This window comes from Taeniopygia guttata, chromosome 6 (assembly GCF_048771995.1).
Source record: "Taeniopygia guttata chromosome 6, bTaeGut7.mat, whole genome shotgun sequence".
Taxonomy (NCBI): domain Eukaryota; kingdom Metazoa; phylum Chordata; class Aves; order Passeriformes; family Estrildidae; genus Taeniopygia; species Taeniopygia guttata.
The window spans coordinates 12,309,113-12,325,724 of NC_133031.1; the positions used below are offsets into that span (position 1 = coordinate 12,309,113).

At 40.5% G+C, this 16,612-nt stretch overlaps 1 protein-coding gene across 2 annotated transcripts; it reads right to left on the reverse strand.

Moving 5' to 3' along the window:
- Window positions 1–371: 371 nt before the first annotated feature.
- On the reverse strand, window positions 372–9,785 carry PRXL2A (peroxiredoxin like 2A). Of its 2 annotated transcripts, none has more exon segments than NM_001193526.1 (6): window positions 372–846; window positions 979–1,143; window positions 1,852–1,992; window positions 3,838–3,929; window positions 4,296–4,475; window positions 9,645–9,785. In NM_001193526.1, coding segments are annotated over 5 exon segments (675 nt in total). In that variant the 5' UTR covers window positions 4,474–4,475; window positions 9,645–9,785; the 3' UTR covers window positions 372–747.
- Between the last annotated feature and the right edge of the window lie 6,827 nt (window positions 9,786–16,612).

Below are 16,612 nucleotides of genomic sequence, written 5' to 3' on the forward strand. Positions count from 1 at the left end.
CTGTGAAGAACAGACTCTGAAGAGAGTATAAATATATCTTTCTAAAATCAGTTTTATCTTTCTAAAATCAGTTTTACCTGGACATAAATACTAAGGAAAAAAGGTCAGAATTTTATCCATATGGATGCAAATTTTTTTTAAAGAATCTTAAATACAAAAAGGAACCTGCCCTTGAGCCACAACTATTTGCCTTGCAGGGAATCACATGGACTTAGAAGATCTAGAACCAGTAGTAAACTAACAAGAAATTCACTGTGCAGACATAGTGGCATGTCTTGAATGCAAAATCTCAAGTGTTAGCATGACAGAGTGTAGTCTTCTAGAAACATAGATGTATTTACATGTTAATGAAAAAGCAAAACCCAAAGGCATTTCATTTATATAAAGTTTTATTATCTTTTCCCCTCAGCTGGTACTCCATTACTACACCCTTAGAAGAGTTTTGTTTCCCTAGACAGAAAGGTTTTCAACCGACTGTTTCTGACTGAAAACATCTAGGCTAGGTCAGATTTTAGACCCAGCCTTTCATTAATAGTCAGGTACAAAGGACCAGTCGAAATCCTGTCCACCTGGAAGGCTGCAAAGGAACCAAAAACAGCCCAAGAGGATTTTCATACTTTTCTATGTTTGAATAGAGAACCTTTCCTGTGCTTTGATCACTAAATAGTTAAGCAATTACACCGCACATTTAGGACATGAATGCATTCTACATTTCAAGCTCTAATCGGAAACATAAATGTTTTCCACTTATGAAGCTTGTGGTTTTATCTTCTCAGCAGCTTCAAGGACAGATGGAAGGCTGACTTTGTCTCCAAATTCTTTCTCACGATGTTCCAGTAAAACACCCTAGTCAAAGACACAAGAGAGAAATTCAGACACGTCTCCCAGCAAAAGATCCACTGCCCAACCAAACAATTCCAGGAAACAAAGTTCTGATCTTATACAAGAGAAAAAAGCCTCCTAGACGGCCTGCAGTACCTGTCTTCCTGCCCCAATGACATATACACCTCCCAGGGTGAATCCTTCTCCTTCCAGATTTCCACTATATCCACTTCTCCAAGCACGGACGAAATTTTGCCAAACCCCCAAGCGGAAGAAGCCTGACAACATCATTTTTCGTCTGCGTGGACCATAAAAGCCTTTCTGCAGGGGAACAGAAAATATGTCAGCAAACAAAGGTAAAAGGACTTTTCATTCATGTGGATTTGAAGCTCATCCACAAGTATTTAAGCCCCATGTACACCTACATCCCTACTGCTGACAACAGGAGTGCTTTGTGATAAATATATTTTTTTGGTTGGTTGGTGTTTTTTTTTTTTAATTCAGTCTGATTCTTTCACACAGGCAGGGGGGAGAGAGAAAATAAAAGGATCATCTATTAGATTGTTCAGTACTACAGGGCAGTGGTTCTGCAGGACATGAGATTGACAATCCAGCACGTGCCACTGTCCTGGAACAAGCCATATCACTGCAATCTGGCTTGTACACCATGAATTAATTATATGTGTCACCTTCAAACCTTGATTCACACACCATAAACATCATAAACTCACACAGCCAGTGAAAGAAATGAATAACTATTAACAGGCCATATTGTTTACCTGCTAAAGGGGAGAAATCATCCTGCAACAGCAGGATATCAAAGCACTAACAAAGCACACCTATACTGCAGTTTGTAAGCTCAGCAGGATGTGTAAATATAGAAAAACAAAGCCAATTAACTTCTTAAACTACAGTGCTACTAAATCCTTTTTCAATCAGACTACATTCTACTTATTTATACAACCTCCTCAAAGAGGGCATTCATAGATTTGTATTTTAAACAAAAGGAGAACACCAACTTAACTATACCTTTTCATCCAGAAAGATTTCTCCTTTGAAGTAATGCTGAAAATCCTCCACTTCAGTCCCTATGTTCTCTTTAACAACAGCATAGAGAGGGACACCCAGCTTGGACAGCTGGGGTTTCAGAGAGGAGAGCTCAGAAGCCTCCTAAGCAAAGGAAAAAAAACCCCAAATATTTTCAGTCAATAAATGGAGGTTGCAAAGCTTCACCTAGAATTTCAAGACCATCAGAGATACACAACTTCTAGCTTGAGGCACAAGACAGAAACAGACCTGTAACATTTAAACTAGTTGTACTCCTAGGCAGCTCTTCATAAGATTTACTATAATTTTCTTTGTTAAACATGGAGGAAACAGATTCTTCTGAGCTGGATAAAATATACATTTAATTTAAAGCTGTAGAGATACTTTGCCTGTAATAGAGCTTCAATTATCTTCTGAAGTATTTGAGAATGCTAGAAATATAATGCCTGCACATCAGTTCACTTTTTCAAAATTTCCAATCCTTTTTTCCATCCATCATTATCAGTCCTTCTGCAAAGTATTTTGAGGGTTCTGCACCAAAGCAGGCTATACAAGTTTACAGTAAGTAATGAAGATACACTTTCCTTCCTAATTCCCCCAGTAAAAAAACAAAAACAAAACCAAAAAACAGGGAATTCCTTCATAGACTTTCAGTATCCCAGAAGCAAAACTGCTTTTTCTGGTGTGTAAGAGTGTAAGGTGTCACCCTCATCTGTTGGGTTTTTGTTCTCCTAAAGGAAGCCAAATTAGCACAGTTTATACAAAGATCCCTGAGGTTTTGAACAGATCAGAGTGTGCACTGAAAATATGTTTCTTATCTCCCATGGAGAAAGGTAATTTTTTCTGGACAGAATTCCCACATAAAAAATCAACTCCACACTTTAAAAACATGGACACAGTTTACATGATCAGTCTCAGTCGCCTAACTGAAATACCTTAACTGAAAGGCTAGCAGGACGTCTAGAATTTACTGAATACCAAGGAGCAAACAGTTAGGGATGAACAGACAGGCAAATCTGAAACTTTCAGTAATACTGCTGCTGATAATAAAAAAATCACTGTGGGATTCCTGACTGAGTGTGTGTTACAGAGTCAGGCACCTAAGTGCATTCTCCTCCCACCTACGCTACACCTGTTCAGAGAGCAGAGCACTGGAATCTTCCACAAATTCTACACGTATTTAAGCAGTTGCTACTGATGGGAACAGATGCCTTAAGGAAGAGGTTACAATATTAATTACTCCATGTTATAGAACAGTGAGTAACAACACAATAACTATTTTTCCCTTATAGCTATGAGAAATATAATGTCCACGGTACAAGCTATGGCTGTTCCCAGGCACTCGTTACATTCAAATTGTGTTTTAGGTGTCTGCTTCCAAGGAGCTCCACCCAAGGAGCCTAATGTCAACTTAAGGATCAAAATTTGTTTTCCAACCCAGCCTGTTATGGAACAGGATCTCCTATCTTCAGAGTCTGTACTTTGTGGCTCACATTTAGCACCCAGAACCAAGAGGCACTCCCTCCATGCACACCTCTTTTTGCAGATGAGCTTTATCTGATGGCTTTCTGCCAATCCAGTCTTGGGCTGTATTTGACCAGACACTACCTGTCTCACAGAGACTTATTTTGGACTATATATATAAAAATAGCTCATAAGACTCATTACCAATTGAATCTTGTGCAACCTCCCTTTCTAATTACCATGGGCTAGGTCCCTGGCAGATATAAAAATAATGTAACCATCACTTTCAGAAGGAAAAAGCTCAGGACCCGGACCATACAAACCAGCTGCACAAGAAACTAAGTATGCTGGTAGCTGATGACCAGTTTGAACCATGAAACAAAACCTTTCAGACACTTTAGATGCATTTGATGACTGTGCTATTCATCCCCTCCCTTTATTTACAGACTATTTATGCAAGCAGATCTCAAATCTATTTAATTAATCTTCAAGCCCAGCAAGTACCTCTCTGCACAAAAATCATCCAGGTCTTCGTACAGCCATGATCACTGCACCATTCTGCTTCCACAGTTCACCTGCTTTGAATGTCCTTTTTTCTGTTTGTACAGGAGAAACAACACCAACAATAAATATCAGCCAGTCTTGTTTATAACTATTCATACTTTATGGACCAACACAAAGCACTGCAGAGAATTCCACATTCAGATATAGTTCTAACAGAAAAAAAACCTATATGTATAAGAGGAGATTACTGCATTATTGATTTTTAGAAGTGTGTCTTGTTTCATCCAGAGATAAATAAGAGTTTTGGTTGTTTTTCCTTCACCACAAGTATTGGATATCAAGGACACTCAACTACATGTCATAACTAGGAAAGACTAAGAAAAGTGCTTCCAGCCCTGGCCTTAGAAACGTTCTTATAGAAGTCCAATTCTTGAAGAATTAAATAGCCAGAATCTTACCTGATCCCAAAGTTTTTAGCTCTATCTCCTCTAAAAACTCCAATGTAGCCTTTTCTGGCTTGGACAAAAATAAGTCAGTGTTAGCAAGGACGATCCCCGTCACAGCTGCACCAATGGCTCCCAGGCCAACAGACCACATGCCCATGGTGAAGGCCCCCAGGTCAGGCAGGAAGGACATTTCTGAAAACAGAAAGAAAGAACAGCTCTGACACTGAACATCAATGATGCAAGAGGATGAGGAATTGGATTAAAACAACTAAAAGCTCATGCAGGTATTTTTGGTTTAATGGAGATGATCTGTATATTTAATAATGTACTGAAAGGGGTTTTAAAAGATAGCAATTACATTCCAGTCCTGTGCCTGACCCACATCAAAACTAGACATTGACAAGGTGCTCTTCTCCTTCCCTGCCACCAGACAAAAACATCAATAATTAAGTGCTCAGATGCAATGAGGAGAAAGTGTATGGGTGTAACAAAAAAAAAGAGAAGTATTTGTAAATTAAATGTTTTACAAACACTAATCTATATTAAACAGTGAACTTTACAAATATACTATAGAAGACTTGGGGCAAAAAATTCTAAACCTGCTGTATCTGGTTCATCATAACTGATAACCTTTCACATTCCTTACAGTTCCCCACTGAGAACCACCGAGTTCCCCACTGAGAAAAGGAAAAGCAGGCACAAAGCCAAACTTAGAGCTCATGCCTGCAGACAGAAAAATGTAGACCTGCAACCATTTTATTACCCAGTGATCTGACATTACAAATATTCCTGGGTCAGCACCTTTTTCCCTATGCTAACTCACTGCCACTCTTGCTAAAGCAGAAAGGGCAGCAGGAACAAAGAGCCTGCACTCACACCACCACTTGGAACTGTGCATTGCAATGGGAACCATCACATACAAATATTCCAACCTTAAAGTACAAACCCTGCTTGTGGTTACTGGTGGCTCAGGTTAGGAGGTAATTTTGTTTAACCATCTTCCACAAGCCCCCACAGCCCAATCCTGACCCTTGCAAGTGTTTCACAAGCCTGGAAAGGGCTTCCAGTGAGGCAGAATCCCTTAATGAGGATGCTGGAAATCACAACAGCCCTGCCTCATGGACAAAGTTCAAGATCTATCTCTGGGTAATAACTGGTACAGAAGTCACTGGAGTTTTGGCAGCACAAGAAGTTACTGTAAACTTACATCACAGGACTGTATATTTGCACTCACACAACATTAAACATGGAGAATCAAATTTTTTTTTCACAAAACACCTATTTCCTGATAGAATATTTTGGTAAATACTGCTGTCTGTATATACTTTTGTATGGGTGATGTTCCCACCTCAATAAATGTAAGAAAAGTCTTTTGAACTGTGACTGCTAATAAACCAGACATACACATCATCTTTATCTCCATAGCTAGCTGTTGCCAGACTTCAGAAACAATTTGGAGTAGCTCCTCAATTTTGTGCCCAGAATTTTCTGTGAGAAAACCCCTTTCTATCCTTAAACCCAGGTCCAGAATACTACTGATAAGCAAATGCAACATTGGGAAACAAAAAATAAAAAAAAGATCACATTATTCTTTTAACAGCATACTTGGTTTCAAGGGAGGCAGTATCATGGTATCTAAAAACGTAAGTAACCCATGATCCTGAGCAAGAAACAAGGCCAGTTTACACAAACATCATGCAGATAAGAGAACAGATCCCACCCTATTTCACCACTTGTTTCTAACCAAGGCAAAACTTCCTTGACTATATCTGCTTTCTTTACATACTTCTTTCAAACATGAAGTCATGTTCTAATGGCATTTTTTTATATCTGCCTCTGACACCTATCAGAGACCATCCTGACCCCAGCCTTTGGAATGATGCAAATGTCACTCCAAATGTATGTAATGCAGCAATATCCTTGTGTTAATACTTAAAATCTCTGTAACATACCCAATTGGCTAAAGCCGTACTCCCCTCCCAGAGCCTGATTACCCAATTATTTGGATTTCAATCTCATCAGGTCAAGAAGTGGGATTTTTTTTTCTTTTTCTTAATTTATAGTTACAGGCAGTGGAAGGGGACCCAACTATTTAACCCTTGTGCACATCATTTGTGTACAAAAATATTCCAAATCTGTGGCAAGTGATTAATGAGTAGTTCTCACATTTATGTTCTAGTAGTTCTCACATTTCACTCTTTTACACTAATAAAAATTTCATTTTTATTAGCATAAAGAGCATCTCTAAAAGTCGGCTTCCAATCAGTAGTTATTGATCCAGGAGATCATTAAGTGTACTTGGACTCTTTGTCACTCTTTACACAGTGACAAAAAACCCAACCTTATTCAAATATGGGAATTTTTTGCTATTTATATAAATAGGAAAAAGGAAAATGCAGCTCTGCAGTGTGATACCTAAATTCCTCCCCTGCTAAGCAAACACCATAATGAGCCACTTTGAAAAATATGCATGCGAAGCAGCAGGCAGGATTAAAATTGTCTAACGAGATAGGCTGACGCATCATGTCATTGAACCCCAAGTGCCGAGACTGACTGGAATACAGCAGAGCGTTTGCCACTAGCAGCTCCATTTCTGGTTAGCTGCTGTTGATTAAGGAAAACTGAAGCTCAAAAGGACTTCACAACTCTCCCCCCCTCCCCAACATTAAAACACAAACACAAGTGCCTTGCGATCAGGTTTTTAAACACCGAGCAGCAATAAGGAGACAGAAGAAAGCACCCTAAAAGCGAGAATCATGAGAGCATCCCGCAAGCCCGCGGCACTCACCGGGAGCCGCGCAGGCAGCGGAGCAGCAGCGGAGCGCGGGCGGCAGCGGAGCGCGACTGCGGGGCCGGGCCGGGCCGGGCTGGGCTGGGCTGGGCCGGGCCGGGCTGGGAGGAGCCGCAGCTCTGCCAAGCCCTGCCCCGGCCGCCCCGCTGCGACAAACGCCAGCACGGCTGTCCAACCCAGGGCAAGGCTCATTTAAAGGTATCTTCATCGCTCAACCTTCTGGTTTCTTTTTTAACTAAACCCTTTTTATGGGGCGGGTAGGTACAGGGAACGGGAATTACAGAAAGCCTTTCTGAAGCTGGGAACACAGCGCAAAACTTTTAGATCTGCATGGTAAGTCATGCTCCTCTGTAAGCTGGATATTTTTACAAGTAAAGTTTTCCCTGCGTTTCAGCCTGTTCTAAATCTAACCCCTTCACACATGCACACTGTATGCCAAAACAATACAAACAACCCTGGAAAAAATTAAAAAGTCATCACAATGCACAATATTAGGAAAAAAATTATTAGTATAGAGGCTGTACCTCTATAGAGAATTAACCAAGTGTTTCTATAGTCAGTTACCTGCTTTAATGGCAACATCCCTTTGCTAAAAAGTATCATTTTCTCTGGGATTATCAGATCTTCAACTTCTCTTAGCCTCTGTTAGAACTTCCAGAAAAGAATGAACACTCCTCTTTAAACAGTACAGGCCAGAGAAAAAATGAAAAACAACTTTTTGTGTGTATGTTTTTGTGCTGACCACAAGAGATCTACAAAATAACAGTGAGTTATTTTATGGCCTGTCAGTACTCAGTTAACCAGAATTTAAACAAGTTTAACCTTAATCCTGTTAAGTGCCAGTGGATGGTCTTCACTTTTGTCAAGACCAGTTAAAATGTTGTTTTCTAGATGTCTCATTTCCCTCCCACCCACAACCAAAGAAAAAATTATCATTCAGAGGACAGCTATCCTTAAACATTTATTTTAACAGTGTAAACAGGACCCATTGCAGCTGTGTCCCTCTGTTTTCAAGATGCCAGTAAGACTCAGAGTAGCAAACAGATTTCCTCACATACTTTTCCTAAAAAGAAAACTGTCTTGCAAGTTGGACTGCACTAGCAAATACTCTCTAGCCTAAAGTAGTTTTGACCACTGCTTGTTCTTCCTTCCCCTCCCACTCCAGCTTCCCCAGGACGCTCCATATCAAGCCTAAAAATATTTCAGAGCTTTGTCAGAACTTGCGCATCCCAAACAAGTTGAGCGGATTTTTTTATGAGACATTTCCCACCTCTCCACCACCCCCCAAAATGAGTCATGATTACAAATACCTTTGTAAGCTACCTCCTATAAAGAAAATTTACAATCCACAATAACCTGGTAACATGCTCATCAAGATTTCATGAGCATTTAAATACCATTAAGGATTGCAAAATACAGCATCCTGACAGACCTTCAAACTTAGCCCTGCTTTGAAGCAGGGTTCTGACTGGAGAAACCTAGGAGTACTCTTCCAACTTAAATAGGCCTGTAAACCCCAAAATTAATGCACAGAGAAACCTCCTAGCATTTCTTTTGGCATAAATGTAATCTTCACCACACAAGGGGTTATTTTCCTTTCTTTCTAGCATTGTTAAGACCTAACAAACCACACATTGTGTCAAGAATAACAACCATCTTTTTAGGTTTCTTCCCAATTCGTGCATGGTTCTCTACTGAATTCCATGGCTGTAGCTGTAGAAAACGTTGCTGTGTCAAACAAACCATACTCCTTCCTTTGAAAGGAAGTTAGTTGTTACCCCCATTTAAAGCTTTTTTTAAAGACTGTTTTAAAGAAACAGTCTCAACAGCTCAACAAGTCTTTTCTTTAGAGCAAGGGAGAGCAAAGAGCTCTAGCAAACCACTTTGGAAATCTTCCAGGTCTCTTGGTGTACTGAGAGGGAACAGGCAGCTAGACACTATGTATGGAAAACTTCAGATCTCTGATGAGTCAGTGAATGGATACCATGGAGATGTGAGATATTTCATGGAGCACAGAACTGCAAAAAGTACCTATTTGAAGATAATACAGGATGAACTCACAGCTTGGTCTGCTGGTGATCCACAGCAGGAAAGCTGCACTCCGTGTCAGTCTGAAGAGGTGGTGGAGGAAAGGGAATACCAACAGACCCACTAAAAATACAAGTCAGCATTTACTGAAAGCACAGCAGGTGCTAGGCAGCAAGTGATCCTTCCTGTTCCCACACAGCCGATTCAAGAATTTTAAGCCCTGCAGATTCAAGCTGAAATGAAGATTTCCCCGTCTTTTTGGTTTCTTAGGCCTTGCTTATATTTTAATTTCAGCATTTCTCACACTATGCAATTCATAACAGCAAAATTGTTACTAAAAGCAAAGACGCAAGAAAATGGACACGTTTCAACTCCGTGCCATAAGGCAGAGGGGCTCTATGCATGAAGGAGGCTGTAACACCACCATATTACCACCCTGTGCAGAATAGTTTACACACAGCCTTGTTTCCCCTCCTATTGTCTGCTATGAACCAAGTGTGATGGGAATGCCCTTACGGTTATAAAAGAAAAGGCTGTGAGACCTCCAGGCTGGTCCTTCGAGCAGCTCAAAGGTGGATTTCCTGAGCTGACCGATTGCACCCAGGCCCCAACCAGCGCATCAGGAACGGAACGAGAAACGAAACACGGAGTCTTTTCGTCCTTCGCGGGTCCTGCTGTGCCTCCTGCACGGGATAAGATTGCCTAGCAAGCAGGGATCTCTCAGAACGTCAAACCACGAGGGCAGGCATAAGTAGCATTTCAAACCTCGACAGCTCGGGCTGCCGAGAGCTGCGGGGGTCCCCGGCCCCGGGCGGCACAACGCGGACCCGTGGCCTTCCAGTCCGCCGGACACCCTCTCTGCGGGCCCGCACTCACAGCGCCGCTGTCCCGCCCATGCCCGACGCGCCGCACGCACACGCGGCCCCGGCACCCGCACCGGTGCCCGCGCTCCCCCCGCACCCGCACCGGCCCCTCGGCTCCGCACCCGCACTCGCTCCGGTTCCCCCCCTCACCCCGCACCGGCCCCTCGACTCCGCACCCGCACCCGCTCCGGTGCCCCCGCTCCCCCCGCACCGGCCCCGCACTCACAGCGCCGCCGCTCCGACCCGCGGCCGCCGGCGCCGCCCCCGGCGCGCTCCGCGCACGCACCGCCGCCAGCCGCGCTCGGTGCCCTTCGGCCCCGCGGCTCTGCGCCGGTGCGGCCGGCGGGATTAGCCCCGCCGTTAGCGGCTGGAACAGATGAAAGCCTTCCGTTCCCTCTCGGAACGCATTGTCCCCTCTCGGGGGCTACCGTAGCTCTGGCTAAGCAAAGAAAGAAACGAAATACATTATGGGATACAGTTCTTAAATAGGCAAGGCAAAAAAAGCACCCAACCCACAGCGACCCGAGTCCAAGAATGTAGTGAGCTTATCATTCAACTAATCTGATTAATGGGGCACTTAAAATGTTTGCATATATATTGCATTCAAGAATATACTTGCTCAGATAAGCCAGCCAATAACATGTCACAACATCGTTTAACAAACACGCTCTTCAGATACTTGTGGTCATTGGGCAGCACTCCAACCACAAACTCAGAGGACTTGTCTTAGCAGCTAAAATCCCAAAAAACGATTTTTACAAAAAAGGTAGTAGCAATGACAGAACAGACTGGTCTGTAACACAACAGTAGCTCAGGAGAATGAACATAACCCTTTTGATGGTACTGGCATGTCTACATTCCACCAACCTCTGTTTCACCGTTTTTCACCATCTTCCAAACTTAACTAGACAAAATGGCTTTTTCTTATCACTCTGCTCCTCCAGCAGAGCACAGCAGCAGCCATGTGCTGCCAGAAAGCCACATGGAACAGCAAGTTCTGCAAGACAGAGCCTATTGCACCATGTTGCACTGCACATGGCTGAATGGCATGAGCTCAGGCAATTGCAAGGAAAAGATTGAGTCTTTTTGCCCAAAATTGTGGTAGTTATGCTTTTATCTGCACACGTTACTTTAGAAATCAAATGGATTATAAAAAGCACTAAAGTCTTAGCAGCAGTTAAAAAAATAACCTAAGCAGACCTCATGGCAGAAACAGCATTACCAGACTGCCTGAACGAGATGGGGAATTTGGAAGGATTAAGAATTTGTAGCTGCTTTTTTCCTGGGGAATCCATGAAATAATATCTCTTTTTCTCCTTAATCAGTGTGGGTTGGTTCGCTGTCAACACCAAACATAATATGCTGAAGTGACTGTTTATTTTAATTAAATCAGATGAGAATATATGTATCTGCCATGCTGACACAGCAATCTTTAGAAAAACACTATGAGAAAAAAAAAATATTGGCAAATTTTGTCAGCCATCATTGTATAATTAAAACCCTAATTTCTGCAAGCTGTCAAGATTCCTTTCTTCTGAATTTTACTATGGTTGTGGACCAAGCTGACAACATTTGGCAATGGTAGAATGGCAGTTCCATTATTTTTGTTTCCATGCTAAGTACGCAAAATGAACTTTTTTCATAATGCTATTTCTGCACATTAGACCTCTTAACAGCCTGGCAGCTGGTCTATCACAATTCTAAAGTAGCCAATGTTGCTGAGGAGGAAAAAAAATGCCACCTATCAGAAAATGAAAATATCCATCTATTCTTTGCTCTGGGCAGGAGCTCGTGACAAAGCACCAGGCAAGAGTATCAAGCAGTTCATCTCAGAAGTGACTCTGATTTCATTTGTCCCTATTATAAAAATGTTGCAAAAAATTCAGCAAAATCTGAGCCCACAAAACTGGATTCCATCCAGGAATAGCCTCCTACCTTACAAAGCAGCAAAATCCTTTAAATGCATGCATACATCTAATAGACACAGAATCCAAAGAATATGGTGTCATGAAAATCTACCAGAATTGAACCTTGCCTACACACACCTCCAGAAAACCTTGCTTTCATTGAAAAGCTACTGTATTGCATTAAGGGGAGTTGCAGCAAAAAAATGACTTTGTCTTTATCAGAATATCTTTGCCTTCATTGCTTCAGAAAAGTAGTGAAATTTTGGCAGGAAAATGGGAATTTTTCTTTGGTTTTCTGGTTTTTGCTCTTGATAAAATCATATTAAGGTTGATCTATTCTAGTTAAGTTTTTCCATGCACCTATTCACATGTTATTCATATATTGTTCCTTTTAAAAAAAGAGACTTTCTAACACATACACACACTTCACAAAGCAAGAGACACCGATATTTAATCTTCAAGTTCCCAGGTTTTGAATAGTGTTCTTAAAAGACACCTTCAGCCTTTCACTTCCTGCCTTCATAATTCAGTTTTATAGCAGTGAGTGAGAAGAATCAGTCTGTAAACTGCTTGTACATCAGTTAATTAAATTTCCCTGGCATGCCTGTAAGTCAGAATGCAGTGTATAAGTAGCTATGCTAAAACATGATCTAGTATTACGAAACTTTCAATTCATGTACAGAATGACAAAGCTGTGCGTTATTTCACAAGTTTTTTCTTTTTCTTGTTGGATCATGCTTCTATAGATCAGCCTTAGACCAAGGGCATTGTTAGATAAATGGCTTACATTAGAGAAATTGTCTTTTCTATGAGGAAACAGGAGCTCTCTAAAGCGACGAGGAAAGACAGTGGTGGGATCTAGGCCCTAGGTCTGTAAAAGGACTTCCAGACTTTCAGTACCAAGCCAGTAAGATTTCATGTAGATATTTAAAAAAAAAAAAAAAAACAACAAAAACCAGCATGAACTTTCCACCCATGTGCTACTAAAGGCAAAGCCACACAGATTCAGACTGATGTAGCTGTCCACATGGCCAGGCAGAAGCTGTCTCTTGTTTGGAGCCTGTCCAGTGACATGTACCTGTGTAGGGGTGTTCTCAACCACATCCTGACTCTCAAGAAATAAAACACACCAGTCAGCCTAGACACAGAATCTCAGATTTCTCTTAGCTAAGATCAGGGGGCAGTAGTCACAGAAGAAATCAAAGGAAATACAGGTCTTTTGAAATTAGTTTATTTACATAAGCAGTTCACAGTGGGACACCACAAAGAGATTGGTGCAATACCCTCCATCTGGACAAGAACAGGAAGAAAGAATTAGTAAGTCTTCTCAGTGGGTACACAGATTCTTACAACAAATCTCTTTTGCAATAGCCTAACAAACACTGAATCATGGAAAAGCCTACCATTTACAAGACAAAAGATGACCAAGGCATTTGGAAAGTGCAGATGAGGTCATTAGTCCTCCCACTGTCCTTTAGTCTTTAAATATCCTTGTGTCAGGTAAGTGTAATTACTAAGTGTAAGCAAAATAGAATCTGTGGTCTATAGTTTGTCTCCTCTTTACTGCAATGTTACAAATAAAGTTACTCTGATTTTTTAGTATACTCATATTAGGTAGGACATTAAAGACCAGTAAAAAAAAGTTATTTTTAATGACTATGCAAGCCAGATAGATCACTAGTATAGTCATCAAGCTTCAGGCTCTACAAGCAAAACCAGGCTCTGGAACATCTCAAATTACCCACAAAAATAGCACTGAAAAGGCAGTAAAAACTGCACTGCTGCAAAATCAGGACATCAGAGGAAAACAGTCATTTTGCAGTGACCCTGGTTAATCACCTGCAACTACTGTAGTTTCTATTAAAATCCAGGCACTCAACATGTTTCTAGGCTATTTCTTTTTCAAGTTATTGTGATGAAAATATTTCTTACTATGGACTTCAAGAGTAGCTAAGCATCTTACAATCTATAGAAGTCATGAGTAAGGACAAGATTGCTTCTGTTATTAATACAGCTGAAGTGCCCTACATTGTCTTTAAGACAACTTTCAGTCAAATAATGTGACTAAAGTAATAAATAATGTGAATCACCAAGGTGGTTGTATGTAGCTAGAAAATCTGATGTAAATACTTTTCATGTAAGCATTGGACGTGATCAATTTTTGAGGTTTAAAACAACCTGATTGATTTAGCTGCTACTCAAAAGTATTTGTCCAAGATCTAAGGCAGAAAACTTGCCTCTCTCTAACAAATTTGACCTACTACAGTATAAGATGAGATGCTCTTAATATTTAAAATCTGGGAGAAAAATGTCATTACTTTTCTTGCTAAAGGACATCCATGTGATAAAATCAAAATAACCCTGGTATTAGAAGTGTTGATGCCAATGTGGGTCATTTTAACAGAACTTGGCTAGGAATCAAATACACATGCCAGCAAGCCTCAGTTCCAACTCCTGGTGGCAAGGTTGTTATGAGTAGTTAGGCACAGTAAACTTCTAATCTAGCAGAGCTACAGCCACACTCTAACCACAGCCTTAGAGTTGAGCTCTTAATCCTCATACTACACTGAGCTATTTGTCTGTGTAACTTTCTTCTGCCAGAGCAAAACACAAACGTGTTACTATCAAACTGAATTTCAACACTGCATTTCTGTATTTTGTGATAGCATTTGTTCTTTACACATCTAGCTAGGAAGGGCCACAAACTATGTATTTCATATTTTCAATGCATGGTTTCTGTTTAATTCTTGATGAACTTTCTTTTTGAGAGATTATACTCATCTCTCATGGGCATATGAACAATTCACATTAACATCTATCACTTTTACATAACTTGATCACAACTTGCAAGAAAAGCAATATAAAAAAGTATCCAATGCACAATCATAGGGTATCTGAAATGAACAACTCTAAATAATGACTTAAAGGGTGAACATTATGGAGAAATGCAACAGAAAAGATGTTTTACTTACTTAGCAAGGTACATTTCAAGTCCACAGCATCCCTTCTGCAAGTCCTATTTCTGAAAACATTTGGTTTTATGTGACTTTAGTGGGAATGTGGAAGACTTCCAGCAGAATGCATAACTAAATCACGATCAGCCTTTCATCCTAGAACAAAACTACACTCCATAACCCTTCCTCGTGACTGATTTAGTCACCAACATAGAAGTTTGCAAAGCTGTTGTTTAGATTTTGCCTGAATGGTTGCTTTGTTAGATAAAGCCTGTCAAATTGTAATTGGTTTGAGGAATGTTGATAAGGTTTTTTTGCCCAAGTTAAAAAAAAAAAACAAAACATGAATATAGGCTTCTGTTAGTAATGTGTTTTAAGTTTACTTTCTTTCAAGTATTTTTTCCCACACCCATTTTGTTCACATCCACTATAAATTTTTCCACTGTATAAACTGTCAAACAAACTTAAGTGTAGCATATACTTTAAATGATTGTGTAGGGGGTAAAACACAATAACTTTTTGGTTAATTTTGCTAAATTACTAACATGCATAATTTTGATGCATTTTGTATCCAGTTCTTGATTTAACTAAATTTGTATTTGGGTGATAAGTGAGTGACAATGGGACAGCACGATGTGTGGTATGAAATAGTGTGCTGATTGTGTGGAGATCTTTCAAGGTTGCCATTTGCTGTGCTGCACTACCAAGCCAGCATTTTAACTGGGATTGCTCATTTGTATCTTGCAGGTTAAACTTGGAACGCAGGCTTTTGGAAGGGAAAGAAGTTTGCTTAGGTAAAGTGCTTAGGTGGTGCAGCTAATTCCATTTCAAGCCACAATTATTCAGGAAATGATCCATGTCATTGCCCATTCCTTTGGTTTTACTATTACAATCCAAGAACAAATCACAAAAAAAGTCAGCACCCTGAGATAATTTGGCAAATGCTTTTCTGCCCATGCCAGCTATTGTTCTAATAACAGACAACCTGCAGAGGCTCTGGTTAGCTGAAACTGAAAAAGCTCTAGAGAAGAACAGTTATTGAAAACCTGATTAATTTACAGCTTCTAATGTGTAGTAAGAGATAGACTACAGACCCAAAAGGTTTATGGGACATGAATGAAAGCCACTTCACCTGGGAGATGACAGGTGAAAAAAGATGACTAAAGACCTACCAAGCCAGATGAGCAATGCCCTAGATGTTAAATAAGGAGACCAGTGAAATTCACTAAGAATTCAGGATTGTAGACATTTGACTCACATGGAAACCATTAGAGTTGTGTTCTTGCTGAACCAGGGGAAGCCCTAGGTAAGCACATTACAGATGACTCAGAGGAGATGGCTCTGAACTGAAGCAATTTCTAAATGACAGAGATGCCAAAGACAACCCTATCATCAAATGCCACAGGTTGAGCTTTGGATTAATGAAATACAGAATAAACAGGAAAAATTATGTTTCCACTTTAATTAAGATGGTATTTAGGCTCACCCTAATTAATTCATTTTTAGTAATTTCCTGTAACTATTGCTATTAACCATTCAGCTTATTAAGAACCACAGAATATCACAGATCTAAATGACTGCCTAACAGCTGCAAGAAGTTCATTAGGTACCTATAATCAAGCTTTTCTCCCACAGGAAGAAGGCCTCAGTAACTACCCTTCCATTAATCCAGGGTTCTCTTCCTCTCTCAAAACAGTAGCAAATCACTCATACACTAAAATTCTGAGAGCTTACCCTTCCAAGACACCATCTCCTCTATATGCATCAAGGGACTGTTACACAAAGA